Source organism: Cibotium barometz, chromosome 34 (genome assembly GCF_041138505.1).
Source record: "Cibotium barometz isolate CiBa-2024 chromosome 34, ASM4113850v1, whole genome shotgun sequence".
Taxonomy (NCBI): domain Eukaryota; kingdom Viridiplantae; phylum Streptophyta; class Polypodiopsida; order Cyatheales; family Cibotiaceae; genus Cibotium; species Cibotium barometz.
Window position 1 is genome coordinate 18,886,954 of NC_141079.1, and position 26,849 is coordinate 18,913,802.

The window sequence follows — 26,849 nt, forward strand, 5'->3', positions numbered from 1 at the left end:
TGTGGCTCTCCACTTGTCATCGTAGCCTTCTCTTGCCATTTTAGCTCATGGGAGGCCCAAATCTATAAATTGGAGCCCTCTCTCTTCATTAATGGAGGCTTTCTTGCTGCACACTAGCCTCTACCACCGGGCTGCCCTAATGATGGCTACTCTCTTTCTCTCTCACTTGAAGGCTGCCCATGAAGAATACCGGCTGTTGGGGACTGTTTTGGAGGCTTCCATCGCGAAGAAATACTGAAGGCAAGGGTATTTAATCATTTATTATGATTTCTAGCCAATGTACTTGTTGTACCAGCATTTGTACTTGCGGTACCAGCCCTTGTATTGGCTGTACCAGCTTATGTACTTGTTGTACCATCCAGTGTACCGACTGTATCAACTTCTGTACTTGCTGTACCAGCCACCGTACCGACTGTACCAGCCACTGTACCTACTGTACTAGCCATTGCACCGGCTGTACCAGCCATTGTACTTGCTGTACCGGCTGAATGGAGAGTTGTACTTGGTGTACCAGCTCTATTGCATGAAGACCCGTGGTTTTTTGGGGAAGAATCAGTACCCACACGGAGGTATATGGATTATATTGTTGGCTCGGCATTTCTACAGCCTATGTTCCGGCTTGGTAGCCTTGTGTTGGGCTGTGTTATGGCATTTGTATAGGGATAATCCGGCATCTCCCGTGGGGAGAGTAAGGTCCTCAAAGCTTGTACATGATATTATTCTCCTTGGGTAATAAAATACTCCAAGGGAGGGGGTCGGCTCATTCCGACCTCTATGCGGTGTCACATGTGCAAGCTCCATTTTCAGCATTTGTGGATGTTTTGTCTAGCTTTTCAGTTTTATGCAAAGTGATGATGGATATGTGTTAAGGTTGTGGCCATGTTTAAATGTTTTAATATGCATTGATGGTATCAACAAGTGTGTCAAAGGCCCTAGTCTCCCGGGCACCCGCCGCGAGTTTCAGAAAAGGATGCCAATAGGTGTTGCCATGTTCCAGGATGGGAGACCCATAGCCTTTGAAAGCAAGAAGCTTTCAGAGACAACCCAGGGAAAGGAGCTTTCGGCTATTATCCATGCAATGAAAATTGGAGACACTTAGTATGGATCTCAATTTGTTGTCTGGACGGATCACTACTCGTTGAAGTATATTTGTGATCAACCCGACCTGAAGTGTCAGAAGACCAGATGGGTTGACCTCATGCAAGAGCTCGACTTTGAGATCCACTACCATAAGGGGGCAACCAATCGGGTTGCTGATGCCCTTAGTAGGATCCTCGAGGTCAATGCTATCTCTTTTGTTGAGATAATGACTGACTCCTATCTCTCTCTCAAAGGGCGTGTTGGAATGCTAGCTCATGGAAATTATCCGACATTCAAGCTAGTGTACCTTGGACCTCACTATAAAGAGTACTTCATCCTAAAGGTCTCCCCCATCCCTCCAACACCCTTAATGGGTGAGTGGATACGGGGATGGAGGTGGGGGGGGGGGGGGGGGGGGGGGTCCTTCCGCCTTGTTGTTGCTAGCGACCTAAGCTTTCGCTTCCATCATGGTATCAGAGCCTGCTGTGGTTGTTGGTTGTCTGCGCTCAGTTGTTGTTTGTAGTCTCCTCATCGCTGGCTGCTTCGTTGCCTCCCCCACCCAACCTTTCGTAGGTTGACCTTGGGGTTCTGGCATGTGTAAATGAGCCTCCACAAGCCCTTGTTCTTGTGCTAAGTGGCCAAAACACCTAAGTTGTGGCATGTGCATTGTAACTAGCCATGGGGGTCATCGTAAACAAAATCGTAAACCAAAAAAGGTGGTCATCATAACCGGCATCGTAAACCCCTAATCTGGCATCATAACGTTGTCTAACCATGAAGTGACCCAAGTTCGTTGTCATGTGGCGCATGGGAATTATTCCACATACAAGCTAGTGTACCTTGGACCTCACTATAAAGAGCACTCTATCCCCATCCCTGCAACACTCTTTATGAGTGAGTGGTTACGGGGATGGAGGTGTAGGGGGGTCTTTTGCCTTGCTGTTGGCGGGTTGGCGTTTGCCTGAGCTTTCGCTTCCATCAGGGCGCTACCAGAGTGATTCCCATTTTGGTCGAATCTGGCGATTGGTCCAAGTATGCAGCCCACGAGATCAAGTGTTCCAAACACTCCGACGAGTGTGGATATTGGAAAAGTATTCCATTAGAGGTGGATTATTGTTCAAGGATGGCAAGGTCATGATGCACCTAGTGTGGGACACCGGGGCATACATAGAACCTTGGCCTTGGTTGGCCGGCATTTCTATTGGCCATGCATGAAATCCTTTGTTGAGGATTATGTGCGAATGTGAGTGCCAGCTGAAAGGCTTAGAGTTGGAGAGTTATTGTATCCTTTGCAAATTCCCGAGAGCAAGTGGCAAAGTGTCCATGGATTTTGTAGGTGGATTACCCCGGACTAGTAAGGGCCATGATTCAATCTGGGTCGTTGACTGATTGATGAAGATGGCTAGATTTGCCCCGCCCCCACACCCCCCCCCCCCCCCCCCCCGCAGCACATCAAGAGTGAGGAGCAGACGGCGATGAGCAGGGGTTGCAGGCGTGATGGGCAGGCTTTGATACCATATCAGTGAATGGAGCATAGGTGCAGCAAGGCACAATGACGGCCACCCAGGTCAGGGCCCCCCTCCCTTGGATCCCATGTGCACCACACGAAAGTGTGGAGGGATAGGGGGGCCAATGGGTACTTAGCCTTTTATCCAAGTGTCATGTGCATAGAGTGTATCTACCGTGTGGAGGGTCCTTCGAGAAGATCCATTAATCCCCGGTGTCCAGGAGCCTTTGCGGGTAGGAAGGTGCTAGGGAATGTGGCCGATCAAGAAATCCTTCCAAAGCTCCTCCCTGAGGTGCAGTCCTCGTACAATCAGCTTGCCCAAAAGGGCCCTGCTCTGGGTTGCGGGATCTATCAAGTCTAGAACTCCCTGATCCCAAGGCTGAATCAGTACGGGCGAGGCCACCTTCTGCCGAGCTAGGCAACCATCTCCTCTAGACCAAAGAAAGTTCCAGATCAGACGTTGCACTTGCCTAATGCAAGTACAATGGTAGGCCCAAATCAAGTGATGTACCACATGGTAGCTAGAAGAACTGACAAGAGACGCACAATGAGCTGGAACGGCCAGTCTCTCTCTCAAATAGTGTATATTAATCTTGGGAGAATCAAGTACATAGTATCATGGGCATTTCTAACTTGATTTCCATACTACTACATGTGAATATAGTATTGCAAACAATATGGTTGTCGGTGTAGATCTTCAACTCACACTACCCTCTGAAGTGCCCATGTTCCCTACCATTTTCTCTCTATTGTTCCACCCACACATGTTAGTAACAATATGCAAGAGAGCACGTAGGACGAGAGAACACTACATAGTGTATGTGAACATGGAGTCTTGCTCCTTCCTCCTGCTACTTGATTCCATAATTGAGCATTAAAGCTTACCACACATGTAGAGTTGATGACAACGGAAGTCTTTGCGACGGAGGTGTCTAGAGTGTTGAAATCTTCAATTTGTCGCGATCTTTCACGACAAAAGTCTTCAAGTGGATGCAGGGAACCTCGGGAAAGCTTCCCCTATGGTTCAACTTGAGAAAGGAAGGCTGAAATTAGGGTAGGTTTTGACCAATGCTTAGCACGTGTTACATGCCACATAACCATGCTAGCATATAGTTTCACATGCACTGTTCTCGGGCGGGCATCCCCTTTCTTGGAGCTACACATTGGTCAGGCAAGCATGAAAACAACATGCAAATTCAATAAGCATATAAAGATGCTATGCAATGCAACATTAGTATGGCGAATCCCCGTTCATGAGACTATACCAAGGTGCAAATTCAATAAGCATATAAAGATGCTATGCAATGCAACATTAGTATGGCGAATCCCCGTTCATGAGACTATACCAAGGTAGATGTGTTCGAGACAAGTACACGAGATACGAGACCCAATGGAACAATCCTCTAGGCATGTCCGGGCATGTACACATAGGACAAGTCCCTACGGAAAGCTAAATCCATAGTATCACATGAGTGGCATCAATCCCCGGCATTTGCAAGTGCCATGGATTCTAGTCCAATGCATATACATAATGAGAAAGCACGGGTGGACCAGTTAGGTGGCCAAATGGTGACAACCGACCTTCCATCCAAGATACCGCCCTGCCGTGCTGTGGGGGATCCATCTAAGCTCGTCAACTAGGTGCCAAGTTAGGTTGCTAACCCAGAAGCCACACGATGTGTGCTAGTTGGTCCTCACCCTTGAAGCCAGGTAGAACTCCTCAACCCCTGTCGCAAAGCGGTAGAGGTTCCCTTCCGACCCGTGAGGTAGGCAGCAGTGTCATCCGCAAACTCTGCATCCAGGAACTCCTCCATAGTGCGAATGAGCAAGTGCAACCCCAATCAGGCGTTTGCTGCCTCCCATTGTGGCAAAGGCAAATCTGGGGCTCCACCTCGTGCTAAGCCTAAGGGCAAACCCTTTGGAATGATGTAGAGGTGTATCGGGCTTTGTCTGGGACACCAGTCGTAGGTTTAGAGCTCTAGTACCATACATACTTTGGTATGTGGGCAGGTAGGCAAAGGGGCAGCCTTGCGGGCCACCCCACAAGGCCTTAAGGGCCTTGTGGGCCACCCTAGGGGCCAAGGATTTCCCATGTCCAAGCAAACCAGCCCATGAAAGTGCTGGGCAGCAAGTCGGCCAGCCCATGGTGGCTCCAGCCCAAGGGGAGGCTTAGGGCCTAGTTGGCCAGCATCCGGGCATTCAGACCCCAGGCGGCCAGCAGCTAGTAGGCGGGCGGCAACCTGACTGCCACATGTGAAAAGGCGCCTGCCTTTATGGTGCATTAAACAGGTCGTGGACCCTTTTCCAGCAGGCCAACACTTTCTGTAGCAAATTGACCAGCAGCTTTTAGTCCTATATAAACATAGGCTAGCAATTGGTCAAACCATCTCATTGTTCACAAGTGCTGAAGAACTCCAAGGGCCAAGACAGCCAAGGGGAGCCGGAAGTAAGGTGAACTTGAAGGTCAGAATTAGGTCATCTTCAGGTTGCAGATTTTTAGCCAAGGAAGATCTCCACGAAGTCAATCTTTTTCATCATTCAATAAAGCAAATACATCAGTCCTTGGTGGGGGCCCTTCAAAGGATATTTGGGACCCAATCGGGTGTGCTTGTCTTTTTTTTTTTTCTTCTTCTTCTTCTTCTTCCTCTCTCTCTCTCTCTCTCCAGTACTCATCTTTGGATAGTGATGTGTATGATGCTTACCTTTGTTGCTAGAGTTTTCCTCCCAGATGTTATCCATTAGGAGCTCCTAGTACCGTACTTTTCCTCACAGTTATTTCAGTTTCAGTTAGTTGTTTTTAGCTTTTCTTACACAGACATTGTATCAGATCCACCAATTGTTGTAACCTTTTTGGTCTCATAGGTCATTTTGGCCTTTTGAAGAGGTTAATATATCATTTCATTTCATTTCATTTCTCTCTCTCTCTCTCTCTCTCTCTCTCTCTCATCTCTGCTACATTGTGCAGTCGTCAAGAACCAAGGTGCTGAATATCCTTATCAAAGGATAATCCTGTTTGTAAGCTTCGGCAAGCTACCTTGGTATCAGAGCTTTACTTTTTGGTGAAGAGATTCAGCCTAGAAAAAAAGAAGATTTTTTTTTTCGCTTGTGTGGTTGGTTTTCAGACGCCGGTTGCACTCCTATTCCTATGTGACTCTTGTCCCTCGAAGGACGGTTGGTTTATAGTGTCCGGAAGCGACCGGAAATGTCTCCCACAGACATAGTGGATGGTTTTATTGTGGATAGGAAAGAAACTTGACCACTCCCACTATGGCGAATTCCGACGATGAGAGAGAAGACCAAACTCCTGAAGAAACTGTTCTTCGATAGCTGTATCAAGAAGCCAAGTTACGAGTGGTGACACAAACGCCATGTTCTCGGAATTCATGCGCATTGTAGCGCAACAAGGGGAACATATGCGGGCGTGCATGGCTTCTATTCATGCCTTGGAGAAATGGATACCTCTCGACATCCCCCCGCCCCCCCCCCCCTCCCTCCCCCCCCCTCCCTCCATCCCCCGCTAGTCATCACTGAGATCCCTTCCTTGACCCCTTCCCAGATATGTGCTTCGGCTATCTCCATTGCGGAGTTAACACAACATTCCCGTGCGTTACATGATTTATAGGTATGAGAGTTAGAGCTTTGAACATAGGCGGCAGCTTGCGTTGCCGGGAAGGAGGAACACAACGATCCGTGGAGCACGAGCAATTCCTTGCAGCTCTCAACGCAAGTACGATACCAGCCACCTCTTTGACTCACCTCCACGAAAGGGTGAATTTTAGTATGTATAATGGTAAACTCGACTCCACAACTTTGTACTTCTGGATTTGTCAGTTTGAAGCCTATTTTGTTGTTGGTAGGAAGTCAGATATAGAAAAGGTTGTGTTAGCTAGTTGCTACATAGAAGGGAAAGCCATCTCTTGGTGAACACATTGGGCCCAGGTAAATTCCAACTTTAGAGTTGCTGCTATGAATGGGACCAATTTGTCATGGACCACAAGAAGCAATTCCTACCGCTTCACTATCTTGAGCGGCTCGAGGATGAGTTTCAGGGATTGCGTCAGAACGTGTAGCCAATCCCTGAGTTTGCCAATAGTCACTCACTTGGCTTAACAATTGCAAAAATCAGATGAGGACAAGAGAGGTCAATTCCTGTACAGTTTAGACACGCAAATCCAATGGGATGTGCGTATGTTTGAGCCACAGACTTTTGATCGGGCACTTTTGCTTGCACAAAGTGCCGAAATGAAATACATCAATGGAAAACCAAAGGCCTCCCTGCTCGGAGTAGCCAAGGCAATCCTATGGCAATGGCAAGGGCCAAAACCAGACCCAATTAGGATCTACCCTGGGAGCCTTTGGCTCTAAGAACTTGGAACAATGGACCTCGCCTTACTCTAGACTAGAAGGCTCAGGACAGCAAGATAGGTGGTAAGCTCAGTCCCGAGGAGCACGAATAATATAAGGAGGAGGGAGGGGTGATGTTTCTTTTGTCATTATACTATGTCCTAAGAAGACCCTTGCACAGACCACCACCTTGGGCTTGACAGCTTTTGTGGTGAGCCAGTCTTCCACACCGACCAACATATTCACATGACTCCTCGTGGATTATAGTCTTTCAAGGACCTTAAGGTTGCATTATTTGAGGCTCCTTGTTTAGCACTAGCCTCATGGGATGACCCATTCTAGGTGATCACTTGTGCAAGTAACATCGCTATTGGAGTGGTCTTACAACAAAATGGGCATCCAGTTGCTTACATGTCTCGTAAGTTGATTTCTACAAAAAAGAACTACTCGGTCTATGACGGAGAATTCCTCACGGCGATAGAGCTCCTAAAGCATTGGAAGTATTTCCTTTATGGGCGCAACTTGGAGGTTCACTTAGATCACCATGCCTTGCATTGGCTTCAGACATGATGCCAAGCGCGGATTGCAGTGACCGTCAACACCGTTGGAGCTGGATTCTCTAGCAGTTTGGTGGAATAAGCAAGTACCTTCCAGGCAAGGCCAACCTAGTGGCCGACGCCTTGAGCAGGAAAGGAACTGTGTCCCACATCCACTCTACATGGATGGATCTCGCTAGTACATGACTAGACGAGATGAAGCACAAGTACACGAATTCTATGGAATTCGGTACTCAGTGGGAATAGGCATTGGATGCCATAGGACCATGCCACTTGGCTTTTTTACAAAGGTTGCCTTTGTGAATTAAAACAATTTCAGGCAACTCTTCCCCATGATGCCCACAATGCCATTACTGGCTGTCATAGGGTCATGAACTTGACTTTGGAGAAGTTAGAGCGGCAGTTTTATTGGCCCACAATGAGGCTAGACATGTTCGCACATGTGCAAGTGTTTGATTTGTCAAAAGGTGAAAGCTCCCCGCGGGAAGAAGATAGGGTTGTTACAACCATTATCTATTACCGAATGACCTTTCCAAGATATATCTATGGATTTTGTGATGAATCTTTCTCCCAATTTGGGTAAGCGTAAAACACAGTGTTTGACGATTGTTGATCATTTTAGTAAGTTTGTTATGCTTATTCCTTGCAGAACTAACGTTATCGTCTGTTGGATATTTCGGAGCTTCACGTGTGTATCCATTTATGTGTGTACCCCCGCCTTTATGTTTGTGTATGTGTGTAACCACCTTACGTGTGTGTGTAACCTTCTTCATATGTATATGTGTGTGAACATCAAGATAAGTGTGCCATCATGTGGCATGATTGTTATATGTGATTTGATTTGGTCAAAAGATAAGACCCAAGGCCTACAAAAGGCATGCACTTGGTGTAAGCTACACAATATTAATCAAAGCTTTATTGAGTCGTATAATCACCTCTCTCTAGTACTTTGTTCGCTTCTCTCTCTCTCTTTTCTACACACCACCATGGATATCGTTAAGCCTCCATAGGTGTGATGCTAATGCTAACATCAACACTGCCAAGGATGTTGCTAGGTTGTTCATTAGGCATTGGTACCCCATAGGTGGTATACCTAGGAGGCTAGGACCATTGTGTTAGATCGTAATACCAAGTTTACAAGTCATTTGTGGAGGACATTATTTGATAACTTTGGGACTAAGTTGATTTTTTCCAATGCATTTCACCCATAGACGGTCAGCTAGACAAAGATTTACAATCATATGGCATTTGACATGCTCAAGTGTTATGTGCACGACTAGCAAGGTAAGTAGGAACAATTTTTGCCTTTAGTTCAAGTTGTTTGTTAAGTCCCTTTATTTATAATTCAAATCCGACTTTAATCCAACTGCTTCTGGGGTTCTTTAGATTGGTCAGTCCCCCCACAGAAAAGATCCCTTCTACAAGAACATACAGAACTCATTATCAGAGAATAATTCATTCATATTCTTAACACAGTAATGGTCCATCAGATTGAAAATTCCATCTGATCATTTCTCCACGGGAATTTCAATTATGCAGGTTTTCAATTTGTCGTCCCTTAATTAGATCCACTAATCTCATAGTGATTTGCTGAAGTCATAATCGTCATTCGAGTTACTTATATCATCACTGGGATTTGTCCCATTCATCCTCATTGTGGCTTTGTTCAACTTATCTCCTTTCAACCAGAATTCAGGAATCGTTAGCTTGCAATCAGAATCCAAATCAACTCATCAATTCTCAACCAGAATTCTAAAATCATATCAACCAACATTCGAATTCATCATCTGGATAGCATTTGGGATGACAGGCTGTGTGACAGCCATTCTAGAGACTGGCATAGTTATAGCGCCAGCTCATTTAGTTGGGTTCAGCAAGGTAAGTGGGAACAGTTTTTGCCTTTAGTTCAACTTGTGTTGAATGGTTCTTTTTGTTCAGCTATTCTCAGGACATGCTCAAGTGTTATGTGCACGACCAGTAAGGTAAGTGGGAACATTTTTTGCCTTCAGTTCAAGCTGTGTTGAATGACTCCTTTTCTTCAACTTTTCACAGGACTCCATACGAGGCAGCTTTTGGAAGAGACCGTTTCAGTCTTTTTTGACCAAGACATCGTCCTCCGTGTCTAAAGCTAACAGATTGATGGAGTCTTACCAAGAGATTTTAGAGTCTCTGAAAGACAAGTTAGCTAAAGCGTAGGAGGCCTATACTTGACAGGTCAACAAGGATAGAAGAGATGTGATCTTCTCGGAAGGAGATTGGGTATATCTCAGGATAATGATGCAAAGGTTGAAATAGGTGGGTAAGCAATGTCCAAAGTTATCGTTTCAAAGCTTCAACCCTTTCCCATTCTAAGAATGTCAACGAGGTTTCTATTAAGCTAAAGCTACCTACCAATTGGACTATGCATGATGTGTTCCATTTGAGTTGGTTGAAGCCTTATATAGGACCTCCTCTCTTCGTTGTCCATGATGAGCAGGAACCAAACATAGTGGACGAAGCTGAAGTTATGGTTCTGGAGCAGATCCTCTTACATCGTTTTGAGCATGGCTCCAACTGAAGAGAAAGACAGTTCCTTACAAAGTTTCAAGACCGAGGGACACATGAAGCGGTATGGCTCGATAAGTGTTTTCCAAAGATTATCCGGCATTATTGACGGACTACTAGGAGGCTTTGCAACTTCCGTCAAGTTAAGCAGAAGGGGATGTCACGTGCATCCCACACTTGGATGCCATGCGGAAATTTTTGTACAACAGGTGTAGGACCTGGAGTGGTAAATGGTCCCTTGTGAGTCCTAGTTTGGGATGAGTTAGCCAAGGTTCCACTTTAAGCGTCGAGAGTCAAATGTACAATTCCCGACCATGGTCTTGGTCAGGCATGCATGTCCCGCACATGGAGCAGTACCAGTTTGTACTATGAGTCACCCTCTAGAATGATGATGAGGTGTATCGGGCTTTGTGTGAGACACGAGTCGTAGGTTTAGAGGTCTAGTAGCATACATACTTTGGTATGTGGGCAGGTAGTAGCCCTGTGGGCCAACCCAAAAGGCTTTAAGGGCCTTGCCTACAAGGTGGGCAGCCCTTGTAGGCCACCCTCGGGGCCAAGGAGGCCCCATGGCTGAGCAGAAAGGGCTGGGTAGCAGCAAGTTGGCCAGGCCTAGGGGCTTGGGCAGCAAGTTGGCCAGCCCAAAGGAGGCTTAGGGCCCAGTCGGCCAGCATCTGGGCATTCAGACCCCAGGCGGCCAGCAGCGAGTATTCAGGTAGCAATCTGACTGCCACGTGTGTAGAGGCGCCTGTTTGAGACTGGTATGTCGCTTTCTCGCGGAGAGTGGCCTGCACCCCCACATCAGTCGAGGTGGCTTTGGCTCTCTTGCTGAAGGGAAATGAGAAGACAGTGGCCCCTACATCCTTTGGATGGGGAGGAGTGGTAGAGTGTCACACAAACTCGCAAAGGTGCCCTAGTCTCCTCACACCCTATTGTTGAATCCACCGTGAAGAAAGCGTAGTCGACTAAGTATCCCAGCAGGAACAGGGGGCCTTGGAGGTGAGGCCGCGTACTCTCTGTCATCACTGGTGAAGAGTAAATATAGGTCTCCACCGGGTCTTTGGGGGGTGGGGTGGGATGGCGGCAGTCTCCAGTTCTGGGGGAGGAGGCTCATGAGAGGGTGGCAGGGGCTAGGCATGTGTCGGCGAGGGTTGTGGCTCTTGCAGGGTTCGCATAGGGTCTCGGGGGTGAGGACGGGCCCCTCTTGGGTCCCGTTGTGGTCAAAGGTGAGGCTAGTGGCGGCCCGCCGCCTCTGAGAGTAAGGGCTCATAATGGTTCTGGGGAATCGGTATCTCGAGAACAGTTCCCCTTTCTGAGGAGGAATCATGACGAGGCGCTTACGGATGAGGCTCTTGGAGTGGGACCCCGTCCTCTATAGAGGCCTTGGGCTCTTGTCTGCCCTCCCGTCGCGCTCATGCTTACTCCAACGCCTCCCGGAGCAGACAGTGGACATCACATGGATAAGGGTGCAGATGGAGGTTGCCGGTACCACTCTAAGCGCCATAGAGGCGTAGAGAGTACTGCTACCATGCCCGTGTATCCTTTTGAACCCAGGCAAGGGAAAGGGTGACAGGGGATGTCCTCACTTCAGTAGATCCTCACCATCGCAAGGATGGCAAGTAACAAATATTGATGATTCATTCATTACTCTTAGAAGCTGAGGGGATTGAAGCCTTTTCTAAGGTAGCAAAAAAGGGCCTTGCAAAATCTAATTAATCAACACACTTAAATTAAAGTTTGGATGGCAGCGACAATAAAACAGAACAATCGTCCTAACATTGGGTACCAATGGCTAGGATAACATGGTTTTTTTTTAAAGGGGAGTTTTTAAAATAAAAAAGCGTGGCATAGGCTGAAAATAGTGCAGGGAGAGGGCAGCCAACGTAATTTGGGTCAGATCCGATCCCACTGCCTGTTCATGCATGAACCAAGTTTATACCATGATCAGGCACATGTACCTCTCTTAGGCGTGCACATGCATCTGACCTGCAAACCCTAATCTACACTCACAATCACTTAATCAGCCTCCCTTTTGCAAGGGCTCACAAAAGTGTGCCAAAAGTGCTGTATTCTACCTTGTTCATGTCGTCCGGTTGTCTTGACACATGCATTTGAGGATGGTTGCATTGTAGATGCTTTGCTTGGATCAAACGCCTCGATCATATCCATCTTCAAGTCTTCTATCTGGTAATGATCTTGCTAATGGCAATGGAAACATCTTTTGTTGCAACTTCACAATCTTCACAAAATTTTTGGTCATTGATTCGTCTTACACCGGATAGCTACTAGGCCTTTTTGCTTGGAAGTTGAGGCAAGTCTTCGACTGTCACTAGCTTGACCCCTTGATTTGGAATACAAGCTTGGAAGGTTGGCGCTTGGGTGAAGACAACGGTGCATTATATATTTCGCATTAAGCATCTAATAGGGTGAAGACATGCACATGTGAATTTGTTTTTTTGGTGTGGACATTGTGAGATGTAATGGATGTCCACAGGGCATGTAAGCTTGGGCTGGTAGGCTCGAACCTATTTGAGGCCTAATAGGTGGTTTCCATGGGTTTTGTAGGTGGTAAGTGTAAAACCTAACCTTGTATTTAACATTAAGGTTCTATTGGCTAATGTCTGCTTGTAGCTGGTAATTGTAAAACCTAACCCTGTATTGTAGTATACATAATAAATCAGGTGGACAATGTCTAATGTCTGCTTGTAGGTATACATAATAAATCAGGTGGAGAAGATATAAACCGGGGCAAACCACTTATTATGTGGGTACCCCTGCAGGGCACCTCCTCATATAAGGGAGTTAATAAGGCTAAATGGTGGCACGCCCAGCTTCTTGCATCTGGAGTGTAGGCTGTTTTGGATACTCATCACTTGGTTTTTGAGAGTAAAATCAGCTTTCATAAGATGCCCATTTGTGCCAACAAGTGATGATATTGAACTAGACTAGCCATTGTTATTGGAGTTGGGGTTGGAGCCCCTACTCCAACAATTGGTATCAGAGCACCAGGCTCTACTCATCCGGGGATTCACATCTGCAGCATGATTTTGGAGGAGTAGCTCGTTTTTCTTGTCTCAGGCACATACAACTAATGGGGCTCATTTTTCTTCATAAGCTTTGAGCTTAGATGTCTAAGGATTCCCCAAAGGAGCCCCCTAGGCTCCTTACCTAGGATCCACACCCTTTGGGTGAGGTGGTTGCAGCTAGGCCATAGCCGCCATAGGTGCGGCCAACCATAGGCCAGCGCTACCCTCTACACAGCTCTCTCCACCAAGTAAACTATGCAAAACAGCTCGCCCAACAGAGAAGCCCCTTCTCAATTTTTTGATTTGGTGAGCTCCGTCACCGTTGCTCAAACAGAGGCGGCTCAGCCCAATCTTGCCACCATCCGCTTGTTGCTGCTCGGCGCCACCTCTACATAGCCAAAAATTTTAACCTATTTTTAAAATAAAAAACATCATTGGATTCCTCATAATTCTCAAGTCTTCCAAGTCGAAGAACGCTGGAATCGGAGTCCGTTTGCCCCTTCAAAAGACCTCTGCAAATTTTCAGCTTGTACCAAAACAAAGCTGAACTGAGGATAGGTGTGTGTGCGGGAGTCTTCTAGCTACTCATCAGTGGTATCGGCATCGAAATACGTCAACCGAGCTTGGAGGAGTTTCAAAAAGTAATCTCTATCCCTACTGCTTTCAATACATTTATAATTTGGCTTATGCTTCTGTGCTTGAGCAACACCATACCAAACTAGATGACAAGGTAGTGAAATGTATTTTTGTGGGCTATAGTGCACAGAGTAAAGGGTACCGTCTCTACCATCCTGCTTCTCAGCGGATTATGGTTAGTCGAGACGTGGTCTTTGCAGAAAATTTATCTTAGTTCTTGCTTGAATGCAGAAAGCAGCCATATGTTGGCTCACCGGATCTCTTTGATACTCTTCTCCCCTTGTACGGGACATACCAGGTGTTGGGCATTTGGACGCTCAACCTATGGTTGGAAATCAGCCCATATTTACTGGAAATCAGCTCCCAGTTGCTGAAAAGCAGCAACCAGCTATGCCAGGTGTTGCAGATCACAAAGACATTGATGATGTAGTGGAAGAAGAGGGGACAACGATTCAGCAAGCTAAATTGGTGCCTCGTTGGCTGTTGCAAACCTTGCGGGACAGCAATGTGGTTCCTTTGGCAGGGCGAACACGTGCCAGTTCTCGCCATACATTTGGACATTTTGTGGATCACAAGGAACCTGTTTCCTTTGAGGAAGCACAGGAGAATCATCATTGGATGCATGCCATGTAGCAGGAACCTGTTTCCTTTGAGGAAGCACAGGAGAATCATCATTGGATGCATGCCATGTAGCAGGAATATGATTCCATCTTGAAGAATGGCACTTGGGATTTAGGTTACTTGCCTTTTGGCAAGAAAGCTATTGGTACGAAGTGGTACAAGATCGAAAGAAAGTCTGATGGTAGCATACATCACTACAAAGTCTGACTTGTGGCAAAGGGCTATGCAGAGCAGAAAAACATAGATTATGATGAGACCTTTGCATCCACATCTCGTATGACCACCATCAGGTGCATCATTGGCAGTACATCATGGTTGGATAGTGCATCAGTTGGACATCAAAACTACCTTCTTGAACAGTGACTTGCATGAGGAGGTTTATGTATCTCAGCCTCATGGTTTTGTTTAGAATGGTCAAGACTCAAATCTGAAAGAGAAATTCCCTTAGGAAGGAGAAAGAGCAAAAAATCTAGTTTAACCTTGAGAAAACAACAATAAAGAGGCCATATAAATGGAGGAACCATTTTTGGAGAGGAGTGATGTGGTGTAGAAACAATCTACAAGGTGTAGTAGTGGAAATATAAGCAATCAACAAGGTAGATACTGATTTGCAACAAGAGAGCTTCTCCATAATGAAGGTAGAGGGCTGCAATTTTAGAATTGGGGATCCAAAGTGCTAGAATGGAAAGGGTGGGTTGAGACAAATGGTGGGCTGAATTGACGAGTGTAAAGCCACTTGTCTCACTTTTAAGTTTCTAAATCCACTTTAATGCCATATGTCTCAATCTTGTTAGTGGATCCCACATACTCCAAAAAGATTCCAGCCATGCTTATGAACACAATGACGAGAACATAATTTTCATTTGCTTTTTTTGGTGTAAAAATTGTTGGTATTTTAAATTTTGGAGATTTGTTGGAGTGAAAAATCAACATAATAGGCCCATGCCATGTACTTCATTTTTAAGGAAATTTGAACTTGCCTTGATACTGCTATAACAACCCCGCACGACTCTAAGTCTATGCTTTATGCTGTTGAGGCTCTTGCATACAGATTAATAGCTAGAACTACTCAATCTTGTTAGACTGATGTAGTGTTCCTAAGTAGTTGGTGACTAAACACAGTCTTGATTAAAAATGATTTGATCAGAGTGGACATTGAGTTTTTAGAGTTTGTTTTCAGGTTTTTTATTGTAAAAAGCAGCAATCGTGAAAATTTGGAACTTTCTGTTGCACGTGGGTTGTGGGCAACACATCGTAATAATGAAGCCAAGCTCAATGATGCATTCGATTCATGTGATAATGTCATTTTGATCTTTTCAGTTAATGAGACAGGCCACTTTCAGGTAACTCTAAATTCTTTGCACGTGTGGAGTTTTTCAATCTGATGTTTTGTGTTATTACTAATGCAAGCTTGTTGGTGGTAGGGTTGTGCAAGGATGATGTCAAAGATTGGTGTTATTGTTGGTGGCGGAGGCTGGAAATACGCTCATGGGACTGCTCACTATGGCCGAAATTTTCGACTAAAGTGGCTTAAGGTCTTGTATCACTTCTTGGCTTTGCATGATAACATTTACAATGCATTTAATAATTGTGGATTTTTTGCGCGCACCCCCGCCCCCCCCCCCCCCCCCCCACAGCACAATGCAGACAGACATCAAGGGAGTGGGTTGCCATGTCCTCAGTGGTCGTCTTGTTTTGATACTTTCGAATTCAAATATGTGGTCTTCTTGCTTCTTGAAAGTGCATCTTCAAGGCTCAAGCAAGACCAGTTTGCATAACGTCAATGTACTTGAAGTCTCAAAATGAGGTTGGCTTGCTTTTTGTACTTTTGAAAGACGGGGTTGTTTAGCATACTATGAGTCTCTAAACAAGACGTGAGTCTCAGAAACAAGGCCAGGAATGGTGCCATGGTACAGGCTTTAAAGGGCAAACTAACATGGCACACCTAGTAAACGCATGGGGGATAGGCCCACAACATGAAAGTAGAAGACAACTAGGAGCGGCCTGTGTTTGAGGAAAATCTTTGGCTTTTGACCAAGTTGGGCTACTGAGGGTTTTTTTTTTTCCAAGACAAGATCCTTCTATTATCTAAAAAGAAAATCCGCCAAGAGGTGTAATACAACCCTGTCCAGGATAGTAAGAAAACTAAAAAATGAAGGCGGGGGGGCTCCCTCCATAGCTGGCCTCTCTCGGAGGGAGGCTACATCATGGGGGGGGGGGGTGGGGAGCCAAACAGATGGCGTGCATTGAGTCCCTTGCTAGGTGCTCGAGGCGTACCCGCAGGATGTGGATGGGATCAACCCATATAGCTCGAATGGTCTTGGTTGTGGAGTGGAGAATAAGGAAGGGGAACCAGACATCAGCTCTAGCTTGAGGAGATCTTGGAGAGGCATAGAGCCACCTTCCCATGCCTAGCGAATCTGCAAAGCCTTCTATAGGCTACCTCCATGCTTGAATCCTTGATGACCCCCTCCTCCTACCGGGGGGTTAGCTCCATAGGCTGTATGATGATGATGGTCCCATTTTGTATCATTTTGACATTCCTAGTTCACATTTCTCGTCTTTGTTCTCTTTGTACCGTGATGAGATTACATGGACACTATTGTATCACTTTTGGTCTCATAGACCCAGTGGGTCTTTTGAAGACGTTTAATATAACTCTCTCTCTCTCTCTCTCTCTCTCTCTCTCTGCACTCTTATTTTCTCTACATTGTGCTATTCATCTTGTCAAGAACCAAGGGCTGAAAGTGTTTATCAAAGTATAATCCTTGTCTGTAAGCTTCTGCATGTTACAATGGTATGAGAGCTTTGCCTTTTGGTAAATAAATTCAGCCAAGAAAAAAAAAGTTTTTTGTTTCTCACTTGTGTGGTTGGTCTCTAGACGGTGGTAGCACTCCCTATTCTAGTGTGACTCATTTCCCTTGAAGGATGGTTGGTTTATAGCCTCCGGAAGCGTTTATCAAAGTATAATCCTCGTGTGAGCTTCTGCACATCACAGTGGTATGAGAGCTTTGCCTTTTGGTAAAGAAATTTAACCAAGAAAAAAAAGTTTTTTTTTTCGCTTGTGTGGTTGGTCTCTAGACACTGGTAGCACTCCCTATTCCAGTGTGACTCCTGTCCCTTGAAGGACCGTTGGTTTATAGCCTCCGAAAGTGATAAAAAACGTCTCCCACACATAGTGGATGGTTTATTAGTGGGTAGGGAAAAACTTCTCCACTCCCACTATGGCGAACTCCGACGATGAGAGAGGACACTCGATTCCCAAAGAGATTGTTACTTCTACAATGTTTGCAATGCTTCCAGTGGGGACTAGATGCAAGCAATGTTCCAGCAGTTTATGTTGGGGAAACAACTGCTTGAGCAAAAGGCTTTGATTTAGGCTAATTCCTAAATTGGGGTTGCTGCCTACGAATGGGACCAGTTTGTCACTGACCTCAAGAAGTGGTTTCTAGTGCCTCATTATCTTGAGTGGCTCGAGGATGGGTTCAAGGGATTGTGCTTTAGAACGCGCAACCGGTCCTCCAATTTGCCAACAAAGTCACTCACTTGACTTTACAATTTCAAAAATCAGAGGACAAGAACGGGAAATTTCTTTATTGTTTAGACATGCAAATCCAATGGGATGTGCATATGTTTGAACCACGGAACTTCTAACGAGCACTAGCGCTGTATTTATTCTTCCATCTATTTGGCTCAAGTATTGTTGGCTGAAAGTTCACAAGTTTTACTTCAATTTTTAGCCATGGTTAAAAGTGGATTAATGTGATTTAGCAGTGATAAGCTTGTTACGCAACCTCAGCGAGTTTCACTCTCTCTCTCTCTCTCTCTCTATGCATCATGGAAATCTTCCATCCCCCATGGCTTTAGATCATTGCCTTTGTATTGTAGCCGAGGACTTCACGTTCGTTGCAGCTCCTTAAAGTTGTGTAATCTAGCTCTTACTCTACAACTTTATCATCTCTCTCTCTCGAAATGGGCAGTGTACAGAGATGGGAGGGTGATCATCACCGAGCGACGTGCCCAATGACGGTGTGAGACCTATGAGAACACGCTAGAGATTGCAGTTTGGAACTGCAATGGCGCCTTGAGGATAGATGCAGGTTTGTTCGAGGAGACATTTAGAGGGAGAGACTTGGTATTATACACAGAGACACATCAGTGCTAGGGGAGTTGGCTTCCAGAGGTGAGAGGATACAGATGGGAGTCTGTTCACGGCCCACACCCACGCATAGTAGGGGGTACCCGGGGGTCGGGAAGGGTGGCTTTTCTATAGAGGGAGGAGCTTCAACATGTGATACAGGTGATCGGATGGGATGAGGCTGCACGGTTTTTGTGGGTGAGGATCCAGACAGAGAGGGCCCGGGACATCTACCTTGCAGTGTGCTACTTTGCACCCTCCACTTCTAAATATGCCACCCATGGAGAGTCCCTGTACCTGCCCCTTTATGATGACATTATGAAGTTTTCCAGTCTAGGGGACATCCTCCTGGCTGGAGACTTCAATGCCCGCACCGCAAGTGCACAGGTACCCTTCTTTGAGAGAGATGATCCCATGGACCAGGAGATTGACACGGTGGGTACGGATCTGGAGCGGACATGACAGGATACAGCAGCCTGCATAGACTATGGAGAGTATTTTTTAGCCCTCGACGGGGCTCATAGGCTAGCCATTTATAATGGCCTAGATCCAACTCCTTCACCTCATACCCCTTCGGACATGGAGCCAGGACAATGGACTATCTAATGGGATCTCTCTCTCTAATCCCACTCATTCCAGAGTTTACCATCTCGCCTCGCCCCATCGGCGTTGCAGCCGATCATGCATACCTGGCCTTCTCCCTCACATGCCGATACACCATCCAACCACCTGCTTTGTCCCATCACTGTCCGAGATACCACTTCACTAGAGAGACCTCTTCCATCTATTCTGATCACGTCTACTACATCCTCTCCGACCTCGATCCCCACATCCCACTTGATGAGCTTACCACACACCTCTCAGCCACCCTCCATGTTGAAATTTGAGCATTGTGATGAGCTATGGTGGATCAAACACTAGAATCAACATCATTAACAAAGTGATTAGTAAATAATTAAGACGTAATTAGTGGGTAATTAGCAAATAGATTAATGTAGGCATGGATACTCAAAAACCAACAAATTCTCATTAGGACAATGCCTCAATTTATAGAGTTTACATCAAGCATCTAATCCCACTGATTTCTCCATGATTCACTCCACCTCTTTTCCCTGATTCTCTCCACCTCTTCACTTTTCCCAGAATATCTCCCAGAATATCTCCACACTTCCCAGAATATCTCCACACTTCCTAAATCTTCTTCTGCTACCCTTTATTCTCTCCCAGTAGATTCTTCTCACCTTTTCACAGGTTCTTTCACATTTACTCATTCTCTTTTACAGCCTCTAACCAAGGGCTTGTTCCCACACACACCCTATTCACTTGTATTTTCAACACCTCCCTTCAAGTGAATACTCTCTAGCACACCTGGACCCTATACCAACTTTCCCTCTTACTTGATAGCCCGCGACCAGTGCCTCAAGTCCCTAAACTCCATAGTCCTTGACACTCTCTCTCTCTATGTGTCCAAGGCTACTATAAGTGCCCGTGACCTTGACTCAAGTGCTCACACATACATCTATCTACCACGTGGCCTACATCAGGTGGTTTTTTTTTGGGGCAGGTTACATTGGGTTGTGGGGTCTCTCTCTCTCTCTCTCTCTCAGAAAAGATGATCCGACTCCACTTCCTTTGGAGCCTCCATGAAGTTTGCCGATGTCGTTCCTTCTCCACTGGGTTTGCTGTAGCAGTCTCTCGCCATGTGTCCTGGCTTTCCACATTTGTGGCAAGTGAAGGTCCTTCCTCCTACTCTGCCTCTTCCTCGTCCTCGTCCTTGAGAGAATCCTCCTTGGGTGAAGAATGCTTTTTCTTCTCCTGCTGTTGAGTCGAGCCATTTCTTCTCTTTGTCTCTGCTCTCTTCCTCTAGTAGAGCTGCTTCTATCTCGTGTAGCTTCAATTCAGGTACATTCTTTAGTGTTGCTACAATGTTTTCATAATCACCTTTGTCCACACTCTTCAGAAGCACTGCTAGTGCCTCATCATCTTCTACCTTTTTGCCAATAGCTGCCAGCTGTTGCTTAAGGTTCACTTTCCTTCATGTCCAATTTGTAGAATTGTATTAACAGATTTATCTTTGAATTTTTTGCTTGTGTACCAAATAATTTATTGAGTTCATCCCATGCATCTTGTGCCCATTGTATCCCTGTGATGTGATGAATGATTTCATCATTTAAACTGAGTGCAATAAGTTCCAATGCTTTTTCATTGCTGCTCTTCCACTCATTTTTCCCTCTCTCTGGGCATTCATCTCTCCCTTCAACTAATCCCCACAGATTTTTCCTCATGAGCAAATACATGGTTTTTGTCTGCCATGTGTAAAATTGCTCCCCATTAAATTTGGCTATTTCCTGTGTTGTACTCATGGTGATGTGAAGGGTGTCTTACCTCTTGATCCAATTTCAAGATTCAAGGGCAGTGTCTACCCTTTTACAACTCAATCTGATGTTTAAGAGATGATTACAACAAATTTATCAGCATAAAATCACCAGAAATTACATTAAATCAAGGGTAACCAATTTGTACGGAATGGTTGGAGTATCAAACCAACTCCGAATTGCAATCTGAAGTTATAGGGATCTGTATCAGATACCTAATGGTTAATTTGAATCCTCAATTGCACCAAAATACAGTGATTAGCATTGATTAATCACTGATTAGCAAATTAATGCTCTGTTTTGTGTGCAGAAAGCAGAGTATGCGGGGAGTCCAGATCTGGTGCCTTAGACTTCAAATGAGCTCAAATGCTTTCAAAGGCATCAATAGCAATGAGTCTAGTAGAGGATTAAGCCAAGAAACACAAGATTTGACCAAATATTGAAAGCTTAATCTCTATTTTACCAAAGTCACCTGCAGATTTGATGAAGAGCTTGGATCTCACTGTAGACTTGATGAAACTGAATTCTGTCTTCACCAGCTTGTAGAGCATGCTTGAAAACACCTTGGGCTAAGAGGAATTAGAGACCTTTGATTTGTGGAAGCTGCAATGTCAAAAACTCCTCAGAAAAAAGACGCCGGCGAATTTCGCGATTTCTCCTTCGTTGCTTGGCGGTTTGCTGCGTCGATTTGATGAGCTTGAAGGCAAGTGGGTTGGCTACCATATGCTAGAAGGGTTTAAGGTAATTGTGAGTGTGCAAGGTGAATGAGATCCTCCACTGGCTGGGGGTACAAAAGTGAAGTGAAAAATAACTAAAATTTTGATTATTTCCTAATTATCTACTAATCTTGATTAATTAAATAATGGGCTCATAAACCTGATGGATTCTAGGCATGGCTCTGATACCATGTTGAAATTTGAGCATTGTGATGAGCTATGGTGGATCAAACACTAGAATCAACATCATTAATAAAGTGATTAGTAAATAATTAAGACGTAATTAGTGGGTAATTAGCAAATAGATTAATGTAGGCATGGATACTCAAAAACTAGCAAATTCTCATTAGGGCAATGCCTCAATTTATAGAGTTTACATCAAGCATCTAATCCCACTGATTTCTCCATGATTCACTCCACCTCTTTTCCCTGATTCTCTCCACCTCTTCACTTTTCCCAGAATATCTCCCAGAATATCTCCACACTTCCCAGAATATCTCCACACTTCCTAAATCTTCTTCTGCTACCCTTTATTCTCTCCCAGTAGATTCTTCTCACCTTTTCACAGGTTCTTTCACATTTACTCATTCTCTTTTACAGCCTCTAACCAAGGGCTTGTTCCTGCACACACCCTATTCACTTTTTTTTTTCTGAGAAAAGATCCTTTCATTAGTTAAATAAAAACGCCCGTAGGGCTACAAAAGATCTCTCCTGCTCATGAGAGAAACAGAGCAGTGAAAACAACAAGGCAGCCCGGGAGACTCTCCCTAGGTGCTGCAAAATACAAGCATCAGTACAGAGGACTGAAGGCTAAATCATACAGTAGGGGGGGGGGAAGCCAAACAGGTGGCCTGTAATGCCAACGGGGGGATCCCGTATGTAAGGTGTAGAAGGGGCCTCTGCGCCAGGTGGTGTGAAAAGCCTGGCGCCGCAAGATTGCCTCATCCGAGTCGCCCCGGATGCGGTCATACTGTCCTCGCAGGGTGTGAATCAACTCCTGCCAAATCCCCCGTACAGTCTCTGCAGGTGGCTCCAGTCTCCCCTCAAAGGCCGTGAAACACCGGGCCCTCCAGGTGAACCAGATGGTGAGGCTGCTGAGGAGCTCCCATCGTAAATCCCTCTCCTGTGTCCAGCTGGCGGACGAGAAATCTGGTGCCGGAACCAGGCGAGGCTGGCCCCTAATGAATCTGATGGCGTGACTGTCCTGCTCCATCTCATAGCCCATAGCAGGCCCTGACGAAGTCGACCAAGCAGCGGCACCCCACGTAAACATATCCTCAGGAGTGAGGGGGGTCAGAATACACAGCATCCGCAACCAAATCTGCTGCGCCTGAGGGCAATCCCAAAGGCAATGTCTCTGTGTCTCCATAGGGTGGCCGCATCGGACGCAGGCCGCCGGAAGACCGCTGTAAACAAGCCAGGTGCCAACTGCTGAGCCCCTATGGGCGACCAGCCACTGGAAAGTCGAGATCCTGCGAGCCTGTCGACTAGCCCAGAGCCGAGCCCAAAAATCCTCCAGGAACTCCTGTGAGAGTCCTTGTAGCCGCCAATGCCCCGTTGCAGCTGGAGAGACCAGCCTCCTCGCCGTCAAAATATGCCGCCCCAGCCGAACAATATACTGGAAAAAGGTGATCTCTCTGGCCTCAAGGGATGCATAAGGATCATGCCACTCGTACTCCCCAGGGTCCCACTGTAGGCGGGCCAAGGGGCACGCTGCATATGCCCATATGCGCCAATCCGGGAGCACATCAGCAGGGTCGGGGTCAATATGCCACTTCCGAGAAGCGGCGGCCACTACTCGTATCCTCTGAAAGGTGCACTCGGCAACCAAAGGCGACTCCAGCTCCACTCTCTGAAGTCTGCCCTCATCCTGAATCTCATAGTAGAGGCATCTGCCATCCTCAGTGCAAGCTCTGACAGCAATCAGGATCTCCAACTGTGTAAAGGCTCCCATCCACCGTGGGGTCACTGGCTCGAAAGGCGTGAACCACTCCTCCGTGAGTGCCTCCTGAATATCATCCCTCATAATCAAGCCCCCTCTGAAGTGACTCAGCCTCTCCACCTGGATCTCCTCCGGGAGACTGCAGAAGGCCTGCCTATCTCCAAAACTACGTGCTGGGCCTGCCGCTAAAGGTCCCCAGGCTAGACGAGGCCGAGAACCCAGCATATGACCCTGCTTTGTGCGAACCGCTGGGCTCCAGATGAGCGGCTGTCTGGCCCGCTCCTCAACACAAGGAGGTCGCTGAGAGAGCCCCGGTCTCAACAGCTCCCAAGCTCTCAGGATGCTCAAAGCAAATCTGTCCTCCCATCCTCTACTGAGGCCTGTCCTCCTCATCTCTATGAAGATCCAGCGAATCTCTGGTGCCCAAGTACCCCCTGCTGGGGGAGCCCGAGCCTGTAGCCGCTGCAAGAGAAGCTCTTTCCAAGGCTCAGCGCCTGGAAGCAGCCCCCGAACAATAAGCTTCCCCAATAAGGCTCTACTCTGATCGACTGGATCGATAATGCCCAAACCTCCCTGAGCCAGCGGAAGTGTAATAACTGCCCATGCAACCTTTGCCCGTGCTGGCTGACCGTCCCGCCCAGACCAAAGAAAGTTCCTGATCAGCCTCTGTACCTAGCTGATGCAAGAGCTCGAGAAGATCCAGCAAGACGTAATGTACCACATGGTCGCTAACAGCACCTGATTTGCCACCACCACCCTCCCAGCCAAGGATAGTCGAGCTGTACTCCAATACAAAAGCTTCTTCCGAATGCTCAGAAGAAGCGGGGCAATCTGCTGCTTAGGTGACAAATCTAGTCCAATCTGGCATCCCAAATACCGCACTGCTGTGCCAGGAGGAATCCATCTAAAACTGGGGTCCGGGCTCCATGCCGGAGTGGGAGCACTACTGATCCAAAAGGCCACTGTCTTGCGCCAATTGATCAATGCTCCCAAAGCTGCACTAAAAACCTGGAGCGACTGCTCTGCCCGAAGAAGATTGGCCTCTTGGCCATGCAAAAATAAGCCCGTGTCGTCTGCAAACTCAGCATCGAGCAGGTACTCCCCCCGGACTGGGAGCTGGAGTCCTCTCAAACCAACCTCCTCTGCCGTCAAATACATGCTCATAGCCTCCGCAAAGAAGAGAAAAAGAAAAGGGGCGAGGGGACACCCCTGACGGACTGATCTGGTCAGCTCAAAACTCGGCCCCCGTCCTCCTGCAATCAAAACCTGGCTACGAGCTGTGGAATACAGAGCCGCCACCCCTCTGATCCATCCTGGCTCAAAGCCCAGGTGAAGCATAGTGCCCTCTAAGAAACCCCAATCAACTCTATCGTATGCCTTCTCAAAATCGAGAAGCATCACGACCAAGTCCTCGCCAAGAAATCTAGCTCGGGCCGTCGCCTCCCTGAAAGTAAAGATGTTGTCAAGGATACTGCGCTCCTTGACGAATCTTGTCTGGGTAGCATGAATCAACTCCCCCAGGAAGGGCTGGATCCTCAAACTCAAGGCCTTTGCTAAGACCTTGTAGACAGTATTGAGGATCGTAATAGGCCTCCAATGCCGAATATCATCTGATACTCCCTCCCCCTTGGGGATAAGAAAGATCAAGCCCTCTGAAAAGCTCTGTGGCATCACCCCAGTGTCCAGAACATACTGAACTATGTCGCGGCAGGACCCTCAAGGCCTCGGCAAGCTCAATCTCTGAAAGAGGCGCACCAAGAACTGTACGCATACGATCTGTGACCCTCCTCTGCACATGGGCCCACACAGTCTGTCTGCACGCATCTCGATCCTCAGTGGCTGGCTCCGCTGAAAGCAGGTCTCTATAGAATGCAGTGGCAATGGCTCTAATCTCCTCGGGCTCAGTAGCTACCGATCCATCCGGTCTACCAAGCTGACGGACTCCTGCTCGAGCATGGCGGGGTCCAGTGATCTCAAAAAACTCCCCAGTCACTCTATCACCAAGCTGCGTCCACTGAGAGGCCTGGCGACGATAGTAAAACTCATGTCTCTGCTCCTCTGCCTCTCTAACCTCCTGGCGTTCCTGGCTCAGCTGTGACGCCACCCACTCACATGCAGGCTGGTGCTCCTGAAGGCGCTGTAGCGAAGCAAGGCTGCGTCTCAGCCGATGCTCCCGCTCGCGAATCTCTCCCAGCCGTGTCAAAGCTACAGCGTGCAGAAAAGAGCTAAGCTCGATGAGTCCCTGGGCACACTGGCCTGCTGCATCCTGGTCAGAGCACTGACTATCATGCCAGATCCTCTCAATGTCCTCAGCGAGACTGGGATCTGCAAGTACCCTCTCTGGGATCCTCAACTGCAAGCTGGGCTCCCGTGTCCTCTCCTCCAATGTCAAAATAACTGGCGCATGATCTGAAAATGAGGTGCCAGCGAGAATGCCGACGGAGCCCCCTCGCTCCCCTAACCAGTCGCCCACATAAAAGCGATCAATCCGTGATAGATTAGTCCCTCCCTGCCGGCGATCTGACCGAGAGAAGCTAAGACTGTCCTGAGAGCGGGAGAAGGCCCCATGCTGCCATGCATCAGTGATCCTCAGTGACATGCAAAACCGGTCCCAAGCTGCAAGCTCCGTGCCGTGCACTGTAACATGACTGCCTCCCACCCTATCGGCCGGGTCCTCAAGCATGTTGAAGTCTCCCCCGACACACCAATGTGCGGCCTCTGGCAGTGCATCCGTAACCTGGGTCCAGAACTCTGCTCTGGCACTAGCATGATTGGGCGCATAGACGTTGAGCACGCCCAAGAGCTCATCATGCATCCTCAGAATGACATACTGTGCTCTACCAGGCACAATGATCGATCCACAATGGCCTGCCGCCATACATCTGCAATGACCATGCATACTCCTCCCTGTCCACCCAAAGGACCAAACCCTGCAGACCAAAAGGTGTCCCATCTACCAGGCATCACCGAACCATATCTCCGGATCCTGCTCTCACCCAAGTGGTGCTCCTGCATCATCAAAATATCAATGCTGCCACCAACCAGGCATCTCTGAAGCTCCTGCCTCAAGCAACCACGATAGCGTATAAAATGTGCTCCGCCAAGGCCCTGTACATTCCATGAGATGATCCTCATGGATGACCTGCTGAGGTGGAGGCTGTCTCAGCCGTACGGCGGGCCTTCGCAAGCGGCTTGGATGGAGAGTAGTCCCCATCCGAGCGGCTGCGAATCTACCCACCCGGTGTACTGCAAGAATCACGGATCAGGCGCCAGTGGCTGTGGCCCATGGCGACTGCCTCCCGCTCTGACAGAGCAACCTCGTGTATACATACATATCCAGGGTCGCGTGCAAGGTCTGCCACTATG

General features: G+C 47.2%; 1 protein-coding gene across 1 annotated transcript in view; it reads left to right on the forward strand.

Moving 5' to 3' along the window:
- Nucleotides 1-26,849, forward strand: part of LOC147618752 (30-kDa cleavage and polyadenylation specificity factor 30-like) — an 86,394-nt gene that overhangs the window by 28,154 nt on the left and 31,391 nt on the right. The window contains exons 3-4 of the mRNA XM_086773797.1: nucleotides 15,493-15,655; nucleotides 15,737-15,847. Of these exons, the coding sequence (XP_086629923.1) occupies nucleotides 15,493-15,655; nucleotides 15,737-15,847 (274 nt within the window). The remainder of the gene's footprint in view (nucleotides 1-15,492; nucleotides 15,656-15,736; nucleotides 15,848-26,849) is intronic.